Source organism: Lynx canadensis, chromosome B1 (assembly GCF_007474595.2).
Source record: "Lynx canadensis isolate LIC74 chromosome B1, mLynCan4.pri.v2, whole genome shotgun sequence".
NCBI classification, from domain to species: domain Eukaryota; kingdom Metazoa; phylum Chordata; class Mammalia; order Carnivora; family Felidae; genus Lynx; species Lynx canadensis.
In genome coordinates this window covers 113,867,212-113,884,529 of record NC_044306.2, presented here as the reverse complement: position 1 = coordinate 113,884,529, position 17,318 = coordinate 113,867,212, and the positions used below count along the sequence as shown (strand labels likewise).

At 38.7% G+C, this 17,318-nt stretch overlaps 1 protein-coding gene across 6 annotated transcripts; it reads left to right on the top strand.

Annotated features, from left to right (window-relative positions):
• Nucleotides 1–8,578: 8,578 nt before the first annotated feature.
• On the top strand, nucleotides 8,579–17,204 carry GAR1 (GAR1 ribonucleoprotein). 6 transcript variants are annotated; one of them, XM_030313270.1, is made up of 7 exons: nucleotides 8,579–8,642; nucleotides 9,321–9,527; nucleotides 10,970–11,124; nucleotides 11,554–11,613; nucleotides 14,913–15,051; nucleotides 16,505–16,570; nucleotides 16,904–17,204. In XM_030313270.1, the coding sequence occupies exons 2-7, from the start codon at nucleotides 9,332–9,334 to the stop codon at nucleotides 16,915–16,917; spliced, it is 630 nt and encodes a 209-aa protein (XP_030169130.1). In that variant the 5' UTR covers nucleotides 8,579–8,642; nucleotides 9,321–9,331; the 3' UTR covers nucleotides 16,918–17,204. The 6 variants fall into 6 exon arrangements, with proteins under 6 accessions (XP_030169130.1, XP_030169129.1, XP_030169127.1 ...); XM_030313269.1 differs by lacking the exon at nucleotides 8,579–8,642 and adding an exon at nucleotides 8,682–8,873; XM_030313267.1 differs by lacking the exon at nucleotides 8,579–8,642 and adding an exon at nucleotides 8,682–8,958.
• The last annotated feature ends 114 nt before the right edge of the window (nucleotides 17,205–17,318 follow it).

Genomic DNA, 17,318 nt, shown 5'->3' with positions numbered 1-17,318 from the left:
CAGGAGTGCTGATTTGTAGGGGCACATGTACCCCAATGTTTACAGCAGTGCTATCAACAATAGCTAAATTACAGAAAGAGTCCAAATGTCCATCAACTGATGAATGGATGAAGAAGATGTGGTTTATATATACAATGGAATACTACTTGGCAATGAAAAAGAATGAAATCTTGCCATATGCAACAATGTGGATGGAACTGTAGGGTATTATGCCAAGTGAAATAAGTTAGTGAGAAAAAGACAGATACCATATGTTTTCACTAATATGTGTAATTTGAGAAACTTAACAGAAGTCCATAGGGGAAGAGAAGGGAAGGGAAAGAAAAATAAGTTACAAACAGAGAGGGAGGCAAACCATAAAAGACTCTTAAATATAGAGAACAAACTGAGGGATTGGGGGGGGGGGGTGCTGTGCAGGGAAAATGGAAGATGGGCATTGAGGAGGGCACTTATTGGGATGAGCACTGGGTGTTATATGTTGGTGATGAATCATGGGAATCTATTCCCGAAGCCAAGACTACACTCTATATACTGTATGTTAGCTAACTTGACAATGAATGATTTAAAAAATAAATAAAAAATAAAAATAAAGAGAAAAATTTAAAAAATTATTTTTCAATGTAAGGTTTTCAGCCCTTTCTCTTCTGTTGTTCAGAATATCTCCTTACCAAGTATTTTAATTAGATTTCCTAACTTTTCAGTAGTACAAATGGATGTATGCTCTCTTAGATCTTGGATCTTGTAATTATGCTTACTTATACCCTTTTTCTTTTTTTCCTCCATTACTTTTATAATCTCTTTGCCCATTATTCTGTAGTCATTTGTTGACAAGCACAATTTTAATGAATGGGAAAAGATTCAAATTATAGAGTTCAGTTCAGCAAATACTTACCAGGCATCAGTTTTTGTTTGTTGTTGTTGTTGTTTTTAATAGGCAACGTGCTAAATGCTGAGGATACCAAAACAAAGAAGACATAGTGTCCACTCTTCAGGAACTCAGAATCTAGTATAGATTTCTCAGTTGGGGTTCTGTAGATGCCAGTAGGGGTTCTGAGAAGTTACTAGAAGTTCCAGAGAAGAAAGGGGAAAATTTTTAATTTTTTTGAATTCTCCATGCAATGCCAGTACCTGCAGTAATGAACAGTGATTAAGCAGCCCTGTTAGTAATTTTGCTGAAGGTTGTTCACCTATATGGCAGTCTCTGCATGACTATGTCCATTTGGTTGAGTTCACTCTGTTTTTGATCTGAGATATGGGATGCTGTTGATAGTCCTGAGTGCTGAATTGTATTGAGAGAGGAATGATAGGTTGATGGCAGCAGCTTCTCCCTCTTGAGCCATATCTCCTTATCTTCCCCCAGCCTTCCCTTACACATAGCTAAAGAAAGCTAAAAGCAAACACACTTTCCTGATATGATAAAAAATCAAGGAGTAAATTCTAAGGAAAGACTTTGTGGGGTGCCTGGATGGTTTAGTCAGTTGAGTGTCCGACTTCAGCTGAGGTCATGATCTCACGGTTCATGGGTTTGAACCCCGCATCAGGCTCTGTGCTGACAGCTCAGAGCCTGGAACCTGCTTTGGGTTCTGTGTCTCCCTCTCTCTCTGCCCCTCCCCTGCTCACACTATGTCTCTCTCAGTTTAAAAAAAAAGTAAACATTAAAAAAAATTGTTTTAAATCTAAGGAAACACTTTGTAAGTGCTATAAATCAGATGCCTCCCTGTTGCTTTGTAATTTTGTGAATATTGTAAAACAAGGAGCTTGTAGATTAAAAGTGAGTTATAAAGATTTCATTTCCTTTTGTGATATCTTTGTTTAGTTGGCTTGTTTTACACTTTATTAGCACCTGTTTTATAAACATGACATAAGTCCCATGTGGTGATTTTAAAGATGAAGTGGGAGATAGAAGAGAATTCTAGGTCTAGGTAATTCTGATAACATTAGTACTGAAGAATCATAATTTATAAATATAGCAATGGCTCCAGCAAAATTGAAAAGACACTTAACCACACATCACAGTAAAGGAGCAAATAATTTAAAATGGCCTTGGGAATCCCAGAGTAAAACATTTAAAAACAAAAAAAAGTAAAAAAGAAAAAAAAAAAAACAAAAAACAAACGAAAAAAAGTCACCTTCAGTAAAAAGGTCCAGAAAGGAAGTTAAGTAGCAGAATTTCTGACTAAAAACGGAAAAAGGTCCACAGTTGATAAGAACCTTGCAATTCTAGAGTAAATTGCTGGGATAAGACATGAGAATTTGATGAACTGATGTAATTGGTGACATGTCACATAATGTTGAAGAGATTTTTTGGTATAAAAAACCAAAAAGCAACTTCCAGAATGATGGATTAACAGATTTCAACATATGGTATCACTTGTAAGATACATAAATTGTGGTGAAATTCAAGAGAATGTTTCTGCTATAAAATGCTACCCTAAACAAGCAAAGGCCCAGATACCTTTACAGTTTTGTCTTCATACTGAAAACAAAAGGTACTTCTTTAAGGAAGTGCACTGGCATCTGCACTGAAGGTGCCCCACCGATTTGAACATTGCACCCTAAAAGGGTTCATTCTGACAAAAACAGAAAACCTGGTGTATTCATAATACACTACTTTCTTCCCAGAGAAGTGTGGGTGTCAGAAAGTTTTCAAGCTGAAATGGAAAAACATTTGGGATGATGTAACAGAAATGGCTAAACTTATCAAGGTCTAGTTCGTTCACTAAAGAATGTTTAAGAAACTGAAAACCTGGAAAAAGACAACATAAATCTCCTGCCACGATGCATAAAATCTTATGGCTTAGGAGATCATTTGTTCTGGGGGAAGCCAGCAGCCATGTCATGAGAATACTTAAAGCACTCTGTAAAAGGCCCATGTGGTGGTAAGGAACTGAGTCCTCCTGGCAATAGAAGGCATTAGCTTGCGAGGTGTATGAGTGAGCCACCTGAGAAATTCATTCTCCATCACTAGTTGTGCCTCCAGGTGACAGCAGCCTCCGGCAACATCTTGACTGCAACCGTAAGAGACTGAGCCAGAACCAGCAAGCTGAGCTGCTCTTGAATTTCTGACCTACAGAGATTGTGCAAGATAATGTTTATTGTTTAAGTGTTGAGGTAATTTGTTACAAAGTAAGAGAAACACATTTTGGTTCTTAATGTTTCGTTCTCAAACAGATGTTTGAGCTGAAAAGTGAACTGCAGTAATACTTTGAAGAAAACAATAGGTTAGGTTTTGCCAAATGCTTTGAAGATCAAGAATGACTTCTTCAATTTCTTTCATAAGCTTTCTACAGTTTTCAGTGTACAGATTTTTCACCTCTTTGGTTAGATTTATTCCTAGGTATTTTAAGGTATTTGGTTCAATTGTAAATGGGATCAATTCCTTAATTTCTCTTTCTGTTGCTTCATTGTTGGTGTATAGGAATGCAACCGATTTCTGTCATTGATATTATATCCTGCAACTTTGCTGAATTCATGAATCAGTTCTAGCAGTTTTTTTGGTGGAATCTTTTGGGTTTTCCACATAGAGTATCATGTCACCTGCAAAGAGTGAAAGTTTGACCTCCCCCTAGCTGATTTGGATGCCTTTTATTTCTTTGTGTTTTCTGACTGGTGAGGCTAAGACTGCCAATACTATGTTGAATAACAGTGGTGAGAGTGGACATCCGTGTCTTGTTGCTAACCTTAGGGGGAAAGATTTCAGTTTTTCCCCACTGAGGATATTAGTTTTGGGTCTTTCATATATGGCTCTTACGATCTCGAGGTATGATCCTTCTATCCCTACTTTCTTGAGAGTTTTTATCAATAAAGGATGCTGTATTTTGTCAAATGCTTTCTCTGCATCTATTGAGAGGATCATGTGGTTCTTGTCCTTTCTTTGAAAAAGACACAAAAAAATGGAAACATATTCCATGCTCTTGGATAGGAAGAACAAATATTGTTAAAATGTCAATACTACCCAAGGCAATCTACATATTCAATGCAATACCTATCAAAATAACACCAGCATTCTTCGCAGAGCTAGAACAAATAATCCTAAAATTTGTATGGAACCAGAAAATTTGTATGCAACCCAAATAGCCAAAGCAATCTTGAAAAAGAAAACCAAAGCAGGAGGCATCACAATCCCAGACTTCAAGCTGTATTACAAAGCTGTAATCATCAAGACAGCATGGTACTGGCACACACACACACTCAGATCAATGGAACAGAATAGAGAACCCAGAAATGGACCCACAAACGTATGGCCAACTAATCTCTGACAAAGCAGGAAAGAATATCCAGTGGAATAAAAACAGTCTCTTCAGCAAGTGGTGCTGGGAAAACTGGACAGTGACATGCAGAAGAAGGAACCAGGACCACTTTCTTACACCATACACAAAAATAAACTCAAAATGGATGACCTAAATGTAAGACCTAAATGTAACATCAGAATCCTCAAGGAGAAAGCCCGCAAAAACCTCTTTGATCTTGGCCGCAGCAACTTCTTACTCAACACGTCTCCAGAGGCAAGGGATACAGAAGCAAAAATGAACTACTGGGACCTCATCAAAATAAAAAGCTCCTGCAGAGCAAAGGAAACAATCAGTAAAACTAAAAGGCAACTGACAGAATGGGAGAAGATATTTGCAAACGACATATCAGATAAAGGGTTAGTATCCAAAATCTATAAAGAACTTATCAAACTCAACGCCCAAAAAACAAATAATCCAGTGAAGAAATGGGCAAAAGACATGAATAGACACTTCTCCAAAGAAGACATCCAAATGGACAACCAACACATGAAAAAATGCTCCACATGGCTCATCATCAGGGAAATACAAATCAAAACCACAATGAGATACCATCTCACACCTGTCAGAAAGGCTAATATTAACACTCAGGCAACAACAGATGTTGGCGAGGATGTGGAGAAAGAGGATCTCTTTTCACTGCTGGTGGGAATGCAAACTGGTGCAGCCACTCTGGAAAACAGTACGGAGGTTCCTCCTTTAATTTTTCCTTAAAAAATTAAAAATAGAACTACCCTATGATCCACCAATTGCATTACTAGGTATTTATCCAAGGGATACAGCTATGGTGTTTCGAAGAGACACATGCATTCCAATGTTTATAGCAGCAGTATCAACAATAGCCAAAGTATGGAAAGAGCCCAAATGTCCATTGGTAGATGAATGGATAAAGAAGATGTGGTGTATATATATATATATATATATATACACAATGGAGTATTACTCAGCAATCAAAAAGAATGAAATCTTGCCATTTGCAACTACGTGGATGGAACTGGAGGGTATTACGCAAAGTGAAATTAGAGAAAGAACAATATCATATGACTTCACTCATATGAGGGCTTTAATATACAAAACAGATGAACACAAGAGAAGGGAAGCAAAAATAATATAAAAACAGGGAGGGGGACAGAACATAAGAGACTCTTAAATTTGAAGAACAAACAGAGGCTTCCTGGAGGGGTTGTAGGAGGGGGCATGGGCTAAATGGGTAAGGGGCATGAAGGAATCTACTCCTGAAACCATTGTGGCACCACATGCTAACTAACTTGGATGTAAATTAAAAAAAAAAAAAAAAAAGAATGGTTGCAGAAACTAGCCTACTAATTTTTTTCATCGCATGAACTAGTTAAATTAATTGAATATATTCAAGAGCCTAGAGAAAATATCTTGATTTTAAGTGACAAGATTTTTGGTTTTAAATGGAAATTGAATCTTTGAAAAAAATCACATGGCAAAAAGAAATCTTGAAATTTCCACTGCTGCTTGCACTTAGGAAGTTATTTTTAATGTTTATTTTTGAGAAAGAGAGAGAGCCCAAGCACAGGGAAGCACAGAAAGGGGGACAAAGGATCTGGAGAGGGCTCTGTGCTGCCAGCAGAGAGCCCAATGAGGGTTTGAATTCGTGAACCCTGAGATCGTGACCTGAGCTGAAGTGGGACGTTGGACGCTTAACTGACAGAGCCACCAGGTGCCCCTAGAAATTGAATCTTTGGAAAAATCACATGGCAAAAAGAAATCTTGAAGTTTCGACTGCTGTTTGCACTTAGGAAATAACAACTCTTAAGTTGAGACCAAACCACCTTGAGGAACTATAGAACAAAACTAAACAGTATTTTCCCTCCACTTCAACACAAGTTTATGACTGAATGAGGGCTCCTTTCTCTGAACCTTCTTCTGAGGCTGAGCACCTGATTTTGAAAGGGGAAGAATTTTGTGAATTAATGATTATAAACATAAGATGAAATTCACTGATTTGCCTTTCTGTAAGTTCTGAATTTCTGTAAAAGAAAAGCATCCTACCATTCATAGGAAAGTAATAAATATTTTACTGTACTTTTCTACTTCTTACTTGTGTGAACAAGCTTTATTTTATCTAATGAGCATTAAGAACAAAGACAAAGGTCATCCTATTTTATTATTATTTTTTAAATTTTTTTAATGTTTATTTATTTTTGAGACAGAGAGAGACAGAACATGAGCAGGGGAGGGGCAGAGAGAGAGGGAGACACAGAATCTGAAACAGGCTCCAGGCTCTGAGCTGTCAGCACAGAGCCTGACGCAGGGCTCGAACTCACGAACTGTGAGATCATGACCTGAGCCGAAGTCGGACGCTTAACCGACTGAGCCACCCAGGTGCCCCAGGTCATCCTATTTTAGTTGAAAATGAAATCCCTGTATTCTGGTTTTAAGACCAACTCAGAATTGATGGTATATACAGGAAAAGTCAAGAAAAGATTTCATACTAAATAGGTAAATTTCATTATTTTTTCATTTCAAAAATAACAGTTTTACCCCAAAAGAGGCCTATATAAAGAGTTTAACAGTCACTAAAATCAGTTTGCAACCTTTACTAAATTAAAGGAAAAATGGGAGTCTCCTCAATTTGTATCAGAATTGATATCCTTTGCAACGAAAAGAAAATTACACAGAATAGGTTGGACAAAGTAAATAGATTCAGAGAAAAACCTCCTTCTCTACTCAAAATAACAGATTTGCACGCACAACAATGTAGACCACTGAACTATACACTTAAAAATGAATAATATGGTAAAGTTTGTTATATGTATTTTACCAGAGTTTAAAAAAAGAGTATTGACAATTAATATTGGATCATTATGTCTACAACTTGCCGATCATGTGAGAGAACAGGGGTTTCTGAGACATGAAAATTATTTTAAGAGTTCTCCAGGGTAAAAAAGATAGAAAATGTCTGGTCTGCTGGATGGGAAAAGTAAACTTTTCTAAGCAGGAAGTATTTGACAACAGCCAAGAGAAGCAAGGCAACGACGCTGGTCCGATTAAGCAGAGGGATGGTGTGCAACACAGGAGGGGAATAAAACTGATCACGTAGAGGACCTAGTCAATGGGGAGATTTTACTGTAGACTTGTTGCTCAAGGAAATGGGGAGCTATCTGGGGGTCCTGCGGATGGCTATGGCATGAGTAAACTCTTTTAGTAAGGTGAGTATATCATTACATGCAGTACAGATGGAAAAGTTAAACATGAAAGCGCTTATTTTGAGGCCAAAGAGATGCTCAGGATGTGAGGGGATATTGTAGTTCCCTGTTGTTAGTGCTGGACTTTCGAATTCTTGTAGATTATATCGAGGTGGAAACACTGAATGCAAATGCTAAACGAAGCAAAGCAAAATAGAGCAGGGCATTTATGAAAAACTCTCCTCTGTATGATGTATACAATTTAAGGTACATTTACCAAATCTGAATAAAAAATACATTTATCAAATTCCCTTTATATGTAGGGCTGTTAGGGGCTTTTTCAAGAAGCTTATACATTAGTGTAGAAAACATATTATAGTTCCTACCTAGTATTTCCATAGTGAAGTTTGCAAAGTTCTTTCCGAATCAAAATAGTGCTCTGAAGTAGGTACCAATCTCCACCCTTTCAAAGAGGCAGGCAGTCGACTGTGTCCAATACCAAAGTAAGGTCTCCAAAGATTCGGGTGTAAAAGACACCAACCAAATTTAACAAATAGGAGGTCACTAGCTTTCTTTGTTAGAGAAATTTCACCAGAAGCTGAAATTAGATATCAAGGCTTAAAAAAAGGGGGCTTGTAGTATTGATGGCGTACAGCCTGTCGGTGCTCAAAACGTACTTGACAAAAAACAAAAACAAAAAACGTACTTGACAAATCGAGTAAACTATTTGGTGCAAAAGATAGAAATAACGGTTTGGCTTTTTATCACATAAGAATGTTTTTAAAGAAAAAAAAAACATTTTAAAAGGAAAGTACACACACGCATCTTTTCTTCCTTTAGTGAAACCACAGCACAAAAGGACGGACTAGTCAGCACAAAAGAATGGACCAGTCGAGCTCACAATCGTGCATATTTCAAAGGGTCCAGAAAAAAAAAAAAAAAAAAAAGAGCTCAAAAAAACACAGGAAGCCCTCGCACTGGGTTTCGACGCGACCAGATCCACCTCGGGCCAGAGCGCGGCTGAAAACTCCTCACAACTGTGGGGTGACGAACGAGGAGGCCATTTTGCAGCCTGAGAAGCAAGGGCTCACGGCGAGTCCACAGCCACCTCTAACCGCCGGACCCCCGGGAGAGGGAGCGGATCACCAACGCCAACCGTCTCCCAGGGCAACACCGAGGCGGCACTTCCGGCAAGGTCTGGATTCAAAGGACGCCACCATTATACGTCATTTCCTCTGCTCCTCAGTAGGAAAGTGGACCTGCATGCCGTAAGCTAGTGGTTGAGGTTAGACAGTATTGCGGCTCCTCCAGCGCTGAAGGCTGTTGTGGAAAGGTGACAGCGGCGCGGGTTCCGCCGGTGACTGGCGTTTTTGTAAACCCGTTCGAGTTTCTTGTCGTTCCCCCCCTACGTCCCCACGTTGTGCTGGTACGGTGGCCGAGGAGGCTGGTGTACGACGGAAGTAGTGGACGGGTGGGTGTGCGCGGCGGGGCCAGAGGTGCACGTGGCGTGGGTGAGTTGAGGTAGGGAGCGGGAGGAGCGGAGAATGGCTGGACGCGGAACTCAGGTGCGGGAGGGAGGGATGAGTGAAGGGATTGCGGCGTGAACACCTTGCTGCTCGCTGGGGGCGGAGGTGCTAAGCGTGGGCGACGAGGCTGGTGAGTGGTCGGTCCGCGCGCGTAAGGCTATGGGGAGGTAACATTCCTCACCCTTCGGGTTGTCACTGGCGGCTTGGCGGTGGGTGAGGTGGCAAGGCTGCTATTCTTATTATTGTCCGCCTCTATGGTCTGACCGTGGCTCAGAGGGGCTAGAGGGGTTACTTGGTGTACCCTGAGGCCACAGTGACCAAAAGGTACGCACTGTTTTTCTCACCAGGTATAGTAAGCATGTCTTTTCGAGGCGGAGGTCGTGGAGGCTTTAATCGAGGTGGGGGCTTCAATCGCGGCGGCAGCAACAACCACTTCCGAGGTGGAGGCGGTAATTTCAGAGGTGGTGGTGGCGGCAGAGGAGGATTTGGACGAGGAGGTGGCCGCGGAGGCTTTAACAAAGGCCAAGACCAAGGACCTCCGGAACACGTAGTTTGTATGTCGGTTTCAAAGCTTACCCTACTTGGGGGCGGAAGTTGTGGGTTTAATTTTGGGAATGACGTGCTGAAAGATAGCTCTAGCAGCTCTCATACGGAAGTTAGTGCTTGGTTGGGGAGTGGGGTGTGGAAGTGCTGTAAAGTGAGTTATAATAGTGCTGTAGAATGTTAAGGGGGGATCAAGAGAGCAAAAGAGCACTTATAATGTATCACGGAGGTGGAACTTGAGCTTGAGCTGAAAGGAAGTTATTAAATAGGTAATATTGTGTGCTTACTCCTGTTTTCCCCATTTTACAGATAAGAAAACTGTGATTAAGAGTTAAGTTTGTCTGCTAGAGTCGTGGTAATAAGTGATCAGTAAGTGATATGTTTGAGAGACAAAGCCAAGTTTTCTGACTCCAAAGCCCGTGCTCTCAATTACTATGCATAAATAAGAGGAGTGAGAAAAAAATTGCTCGGAAGGGAGACTACAGGGGGAGAAAGCAAGATAAAGGATCTAATTAGAGTAATTTCGGATTAATTATCAATGAGGTGGGATGGAAGTTATGGAAAGTGAGATAGAGATTTGACAGTAGAAGCCTACATCAAAGAGGAGAAAGGATGAAGAGTGTCTAATATAAAGATGAGGTTGGATCAGTGTACAAAATGGTTTGTAGAGGGTAATGGCTAGAGTCACAGGTCCTAGCACACAAGCTATTGCAACAGTCCATGCATGATGAACTGTGACCATGGTGGAAGTGAGAAAAAAAAAAAAAAAAAGGAACAGTTTGATGGGAGAGATTTCAATGGAAACATTCAGTAGAACTTGGCTAGTACTGGGAATAAAAGATTCCAGGTTTTAAGCTTGGATGATAGGGATGAAGAGTTGGTTTTGCAGGATGTGATGAGTGTTTTAGTTTGGGGTGACAGTCAGAAATAAAGGTAGTTCTTTTGAGATTCCACACTTCCTTGAAAAAGAGTGAAGCATCATTGGTGAAGAGGTGGTAGTGAGAAGTTATAAAAGGGGAGGGGAAAAAAAGAACAAAGACTAATTTACAGTTAGGGACTGGGGAGAAGAAAAGAGACAGCAAATGTAAGTATAGTGCTTCGTAATGATAGTTATTATAATAAAACATCTGTTCGGGGTTATTTGGTCTTACTGTACTAAGTACTTGACATTTATCATTGTACTTACTCCTCACGGTACGATATATTAAATGTTGGTACTGTTATTAGCCCCTTACTAAAGATGAGGACACTGACGCAGAGATGTAAGAGCCTTACCCCAGGCCACAAAGCTAATATGTTGTGCAGTTAGGGCTTTTTTCTTTTTTTTTTTCTTGCCTCCGAGGAGAACAGATAAAGTGAAATCCCAGGTACCCAAAAGAAAGCTTCCAGATAATGTTGGGTCAATATCATTTGAGACTGTTTTATATTTTAACATTTTTTTGTCCTATTTCAGTATTAGGAGAGTTCCTGCATCCCTGTGAAGATGACATAGTTTGTAAATGTACTACAGACGAAAATAAGGTGCCTTATTTCAATGCTCCAGTTTATTTAGAGAACAAAGAACAAATTGGTAAAGTGGATGAAATATTTGGACAACTTAGAGATTTTGTATCCTTTTTAATTAGAAGGCCCAATGATCTTTTTGAAGGGTTACCATTTGCTTTTTCTGGAGCTAAGTATTGATTTAATTAAACTTCTTGCTTCATTAAATTGGACAGAGTATTGCTAAGATTGGACCATAAAGGAGAATCAAGAGAGGAGAATGTATCTCCATATATTAAAAAGAAAGGCTCTATAAGAGTGACTTCCTTTTTGGAAGGTTTTAGAAATGATTGTCATTTGGATAAGTGCTACAGGATTAAGGTACTTTGCCTTGAGTGTGGAATTAGAAGTTTTAGAAACAAAAACTTATTTCCTTTTGGAAACTCATTTCTTTGCCTACATATTGCCATATATTCTAAACTTGTTATTAAAATTACATATGAATTCAGAAGGTTACCTTCTTTGATCTTAATTGTTCCTTAATATAACTAATAGTATTTTTCTGTTAAATTGTCAGAAAATATGAAGGCATCTTCCTTTAAAAAACTGCAGAAGGTGAGTCAAGCTTATAACTAGGATCGATGGTTTTATAAGTGAATGACCTTCCTTAGGACAGTGCTACATAGAGCCCTTGAGACTCCCCCAGTATATCGTAAATTGAGAAGTTCTGTATTTTAGACGTTGAACTTACTGATCTTTAGAAGTAATTTATTTAAGGGGCGCCTGGGCGGCTCAGTGAGTTAAGTGTCTGACTCTTGATTTTGGCTCAGGTCACGGTCTCAGGTGCGTGAGTTCTGAGCCCTGCATCAGGCTCTGTGCTGATGGCGCCGATCCTACATGGAGTTCTCTCTTTACCTCTCTCTGTGTCCCTGCTCCTGCTCTCTCGCACATGTGTTCTCTCAAAATAAATAAACTTAAAAAAATGTAATTAATACAGGCTTTCAGAAATTATTCTTATATTAGCAAATTCTATAACTGCTGGCGTACGTTTGTTAGTTTATGTAAAACTCTTTTATTGGACATCTTAGAGGACCAGACATTCTAAGTTAAAACATTAAATTATGAAACATTAGAAGTCAGATATTAAATGATTTCACAAATAATTTCAATAACATTTTGATACATGCTGTGAAGGAGAAATACATATTACTATGCAAATGCTAGCATTGGGACCAAATTTAGTATGTTGGCTTTCTGAGGAAGTGAGCTAGAAGCTGAGACCTGCAAGTTGACTAGGGGTGATTACCAAACCTAGTTGCTCATTAGAATATGTGGGGGAGCTTTTAAGGTCACGTATTTCTTGGTTCCACTCTTAGAAATTTGAGCTAGTAAGTCTTAGTTAGGGACCAGGATTCAACTGTAAAAAGGAAAGCTCCTGGACAGTTTTGATGTAGTTAAGATAATTTTGATGTAGTTTGGAACCACTGCTAGTCAAAGAGGAGGAGAAAGCACATTACAAGTAGAGAAAACAGTAAGTGCAAGTCTCTAAGACAGTAAGCCAATTTAAGGATCTGAAAAAAGGCAAAAGTATAGCTTGGGCATAGAACATTTATGAGCGACTAGAGGTAAGCAGTGGCTGGGTTACTTAATGCTTCAGGTTATGGGAAAGAGTTTAGACATTAGGTTAATTTTGTTTTTAAATATTAGGATGAATATGATTAAGTTTATACTTAAAAAGACCACTGGCAAAATAAAAGAGTACCCTGGAAAGCGGTTAGTACTGTATGTGAAGGGGCCAAGTCAGAGACTGCTGCATTAGTCCCAGAAGAGGTAACATTTTGGATTAGGGTAGTAGTGACAGTAGAAATGGAGAAGAGTGAATGGATTTATGAGAGATAGAGGAAGTAGCCATCCATAGATCTTGGTAATTGATCAGTTGAAGTTAAAAAATGTCACCACTCTGGAACACTTGGGGTTCTCAGTCATTTGAGCATCCAACTCTTGATGTTGGCTCAGGTCATGATCCCAGGGTTGTGGGATCAAGCCCCACATTGGGGTCTGCGCTGAGAATGGAGCCTGCTTTGGATTCTCTCCCTCTCTGCCCCACCCTAGTGTGCATGTAAATAATTAAAAAAATATATCCCCACCTTTCGGATGTGTGATTTCAACATCTCTGTGGACAGTGTCACCACAGTACCAAAATAGGAAACACTGGAGAAGAAGGTAATAGGGGGAAGATGATGAATTCAGTTTTAGACATAATGAGTTTGAAGCACTTGTGAGATATTCACACAGGAGCTCGAAGGAAGAGTCTGGACTAGAGATGGAATTGGAAAGTTGTCATTGTAGAGACAGTATATGATACAGTCTGGGAAGAAAGAATGAGAAAAACAGCTTTGGGGTACCTCCTAAATTTATATGTCTCTTGGAGACTGAGAAGTCACACTAGGAAACATGGAGGACGCAAATCAGGAGAGTTTCATAAAAGAGGTTATCAACCAAAGTCAGGAGAACAGAGTGTTTCCAATGGGAAGTGCTCAACTGTGGCAAAATGTTGCTTCCAAGTGTTCTTTGGATTTAGCAACAGGGAGGTCAAAAGGTTATGGCACCAGTGGAGTGGGCCCAGAACCCTGATACGAATAGGAGATGAGATGGGGACAGTGTTCTGTTGCTAGCATAGGGCTGCTACTGGCTGTAGAAACCTGACAAGTATCCCCGGGGAAATGAACTGATTCAGGTGGGCCTGACAGCCCGGCTTCTCATTTGGTGACCTGAAAAAAAGAATTTGCTTGTGATAGCCATTTAAATTTGATCTCTATGCCTGCCTTTTCTCACAGTATTATTTGAAGATTGAGTATTTAGTATTTTTTATCATCAGATGCTAAATTGGTACATTCTACTTCTCCCCATTTCTAGATCCACTGTTACGGTTGAGGCCCTCCTTTTCCAGCCTATGTTGTTATAATAATCTTTAGACTAGTGCCACCCAATTGAATTTTCTGTAGTGATGAAAACTCGAGCCTAGTACAACAGCCACTTGTAGCTATCATACCATTTATCATATCCATTTGTAGCTATCATAACCATTTGTAGCTATCATACACCTGAAATGTGGCTAATGTAACTCAGGAACTGAATTTTTAGTTGTTAATTAAATAGCCACATGTGGCTAGTGGCTGCCGTATCGGGCAGTGCAGAGCTAGGTACTATTTTTAATGAATGGGCTCTGAAGGAAAGAAGAATGATAAGGTAGTCTAAAGAGGGATTCAGACATCTTGTTATAAGTAATACATTTATCATTTTGAAATTCCTTATGCATGTTTTACATAAAATTGAGATATACCCCGTTATGTTTCATTACTGTGCAGAATAACCTCTTTAATTCCAAATAATGGATGGGTTTAGTTTATGCATATTCTCTATTACTTTGTATGTTCAGCAAATAGTTAACTGATTTGATCCTTTATTAAGGTCTTAAAATAGTGAGTGTGCCTGGGCTTTATTTTGAATTTTAATGTTAAGGTTTTAAAAGCTGTCATTTTTCTTAGGGCAAGTCTGTAGAGTGAAAATGTAGTTAATTTTTGGAAGACATCTGTTTCTAAAGAGAAATGAGATTGAATTGGTCTAGGTTTTTATTTCTGTACATGTAATGCTTATTGTGTGCAAAGTTGAAGTGCTTTTATACATTACTCTTTTGATCTTCACCAAGACTATGTGGGGTAGGCACTTGATTCTCTTCATTTGACAGGTCAGAAAACTAAGGCACAAAGAAGTTACGTTTTTGCCCACGGCTACACAGTCGTTAATAGAGTTGGGATTTCAACCCAGGTTGTTTTGAGTCGTGTGTAGTTCTTAATGACTGTACTGTACTCCTTTCCAAATCATCACATTAATTGTTTCTGTTACACTTCCAGTTTTATATAGACCCATATAAACTGCTACCACTGCAGAGGTTTTTACCTCGGCCTCCCGGTGAGAAGGGACCTCCAAGAGGTGGTGGCAGGGGAGGTCGAGGAGGAGGAAGAGGCGGAGGTGGCAGAGGTGGCAGAGGTGGTAAGTTACTTGTGAGGGAAATTTCTAATGAGATTTCACAGCTGCAGCCAGTTCACACAGTACACTTTAATTTTGTATATAGGGAAACCTCCCTTATGTTTATTTTTTTAGATAAGCTAGTTTCAAATCTTGGCAGGTTGCCATAGTAATAGTGCTTAGTTTCAATGACTTACTTTTCAAAAACCTAATAAAGTATAATTTTGAGAGATTTTATCTCTGTGGGGTTATTCGTGTTTTGTTGAACATTTTATAAAGTATAAGATTATCTTGACTGAATTTTAGTTTTTTAATTAATATCACTGGGTGTTGAATTTATGCTGAGAGCTTGTCGTATTCTTTTCACACGCATGTGTGTTCCTGTAATATTCAGCAGAGCCTTATAGGCTAGGTGATAGCCTTATTTTGGATGAGGAAATGAGAGGCTAACAAAAGTTAATTTGCCCTAATTGAGCCGTTGGCAGTCCCAGAAATAAAACCCCTATCTTCTGATGTTATGTCAAAGACTTAACCAATAAATTCATTGCTTGGATTTCAGCATTTTGATATATGTATTTCCCAAAACTTTTGTAACATTCATCATTATGAGGGTTAGATGATGAACAGGGCTGGGGATAAGGTGGGGTGCAGCACTGAGTAGGACTAGATCTGGGAGTAGTGGCGTGGTGGGTGGGTGACAGGATGATGGCAAAGTAGGCTTTAGGAAGGGGAGCTGAAAATTAGTTGGACATCTTCTGTTACTGAATCAGAAAGTAGAGAGAATTCTGTTTTCACCTTTGCCTTTCTTAATTTAATTATTTCACTCTAAACGTCCTTTTTTTTCGGTCCAGATAGCTAGGAGGTTATCTCTTTAAGAAATCTGAAAATACGTCTTTCTTAAATATTTTTGAGAATCTAATAAGCTCCTCTTTATTCCCATTCTATATTCAATCTCATATGTAACATTGAAAAAACTGACTCATCTGTCTTAAAACTTCTATATTTTTATACCATTATTTTAGAAATGTTGGTTTTTCCTCTTCTTACGATTCATCATTCTTTACAAAGTTAGCAACCAAAAGAAGTAAAAATGGAGACTCAAACAGGAGGCCAAATATGTGTTGGATACTTCAAAAGTTTAAATTTTCTATTCAATCTGTGAGCATCAGTGCTGCTCCATATGCAGCTGAATTAACTTTAAATATTGTATTTATTATAGTATCCCCAGAGTGAAACCATTCCTGTCTGCTACCTTTTGTTCTTAGGATAAAAAGCCTTCGTTCAAACAAAAAAGTAATTAATGTGAGCAAAAGTTGAGGTATTCCTACACTTAACAGCAGGGCTAAATAGGACTTTAAAGAAACCAGCTTTTGTAATTCATTAAAACAGAATACTTGCTTAGAAAGTTGTAATCTAGGGTGTTAGGCTGATGGGAGTAGGATAGGGTACGGTAATTTAAAATTTCCTCTGTTTTTAGGTGGTTTCAGAGGAGGAAGAGGAGGTGGAGGTTTCAGAGGAGGAAGAGGAGGTGGAGGTTTCAGAGGTGAGTGTGAAGAAAAGTCTTTGAATCTCTGAATTTCTGAAATTGATATTATCTCCCCTTTAAAGTTTCTGTTCAGTTTTATTTGTTTCCCCAGTGTATAGAACACTATGGTGTTCTTGGCTGTAGCCTATCATATAGCTTTATTTTATGTCACTTTCTTGCTTTTCCCTTTGAAGGGAAAATAAAATGTAATATGAATGATAGTTAAATTTGGTAAATCGGTTGGCTAAACAGTATAAGAACTAATGCTGAGTTGAAACTTGACATTTGGAATATAGTCCTATTAAAATTCATTTTTCTGTAGACTTAATACTTTCATTTTCTGTTAACCAGGAAGAGGACATTAAGTGTAACATTAACAGAGAAACTTCCTGCATGATCTACTTCTATGGATAAGAAACTTGTTTCCTGAGCAAGTTTTGAAGAACTGGTCCTCTTACAACAGTGGAACTGAAATGTCAACACCATGCAAAAATGAGTGCAGCAGAATAAGCAGTTTTGCTCTAAAAGAGTATGAGCAAGTATTTTCATGTTTTGTACAATGCTTGGAACTCTGGGTGCTTAATAAATGGACAGTTTTCATTTGAAGCATACTTGTAATTTTTAAAATAAAGTGTTTTATTTCTTTAAGTTATATAGACCTGTGTTTATTAAACCAGAGCTAATTTTGAAGTTAAAAGGAACAAGTAAGCTTAGACCCAGTGGATTTCAGATAGAAAAATGATTTGTTTACATATATAACTGATTT